At 54.0% G+C, this 996-nt stretch overlaps 1 protein-coding gene across 1 annotated transcript; it reads right to left on the bottom strand.

The window, feature by feature from the left end:
- Positions 1-129: 129 nt before the first annotated feature.
- Pmar_PMAR012747 (hypothetical protein) lies at positions 130-475 on the bottom strand (the record flags this gene model as incomplete). Its single annotated transcript, XM_002772198.1, has 1 exon — positions 130-475. A coding segment is annotated over one exon (346 nt), but the record flags the coding sequence as incomplete, so codon positions are not given.
- Positions 476-996: the final 521 nt, after the last annotated feature.

The following is a 996-nucleotide window of genomic DNA, read 5'->3' as shown; positions in this document are numbered from 1 at the left end:
CGTGACTGTAGGTCCATGTCCGCGGCCTCCTCGTCTCATCTTTATTCGTGAAGTTGTTAAGCTCTCGAGCGTCGATACAAATACGACAGCGAGTGGACTTTCGCTGATTGGCGAAAACCGGAACCCCACACATATAGTGGTAAGCCCATTTCCTCGGGTCCTCCCCCAGTGGGAGTTCCTCGACCGCCCCGGACTTCAAGAGCTCGTCCACGGCCGCTTCATACGCTGCTAACTCTTCAGGTCTCTTGGCCAGCCTCTGTGTGATCTTCAAATCTCGGCCTCTGATGGCATCATAATTCTGCTTAGGTCTACGATCATCAATCCAAGGGACCTTCACGACAGCTGGCCACACTCTTCGTGTCGGGAGAGATCGGTCTCTCTCGACTGCATTAGCGCCTATCTCCCTCGCCTCCTGCACTCCCCCGTGAGGGTTGACCTCAACCTCATCGAAGAGTAGGTAGTCGTTACCAGCCATCACCCAAACACAGTTACCCAGTACCCATCGTGGTAGAACCAACTCCCAGTGAGCAGAGTCTAAGACGTAGGCCTCGACTGTCCTAGTCTGATCACCAAACCCAACGGCTAAAGCTTCCAGCACACCTTGGATCTTCACTGCTCCTCCATCGAGCAATTTCACTGATATGTCACCCTGCTTTAGCTCCAGGCCTGGCGACTCTGCCTTCAACCGACGGTATAAAGTACTGGACACGAACACGTCTGTCGCTCCTGTATCAAGGAGCGCGACCGTAGTGACCCTGCCCTGAAGACTTACTGCCACGGTCGGCAACCCATTAGCCGTGTATGTGACAGCTAATCGCTTCGACGTAGGTTCCCTGACCTTCGGGCCCTCTCGAAGCCTATACCTGCAGCTCTCGATGTTCTCAACCTCAATATCGCCGTAGGCTTCCTCGACGTTCTCGATGTTGCTCTCAGCGCTCTCACTCTCGACGTTCTCGATGTTGCTCTCAAAGCTCTTACTCTCGATGTTCTCGATGT

Source organism: Perkinsus marinus (genome assembly GCF_000006405.1).
Source record: "Perkinsus marinus ATCC 50983 genomic scaffold scf_1104296961754, whole genome shotgun sequence".
NCBI classification, from domain to species: Eukaryota; Perkinsozoa; order Perkinsida; family Perkinsidae; genus Perkinsus; species Perkinsus marinus.
This window is presented reverse-complemented; position numbering and strand designations above follow the sequence as displayed.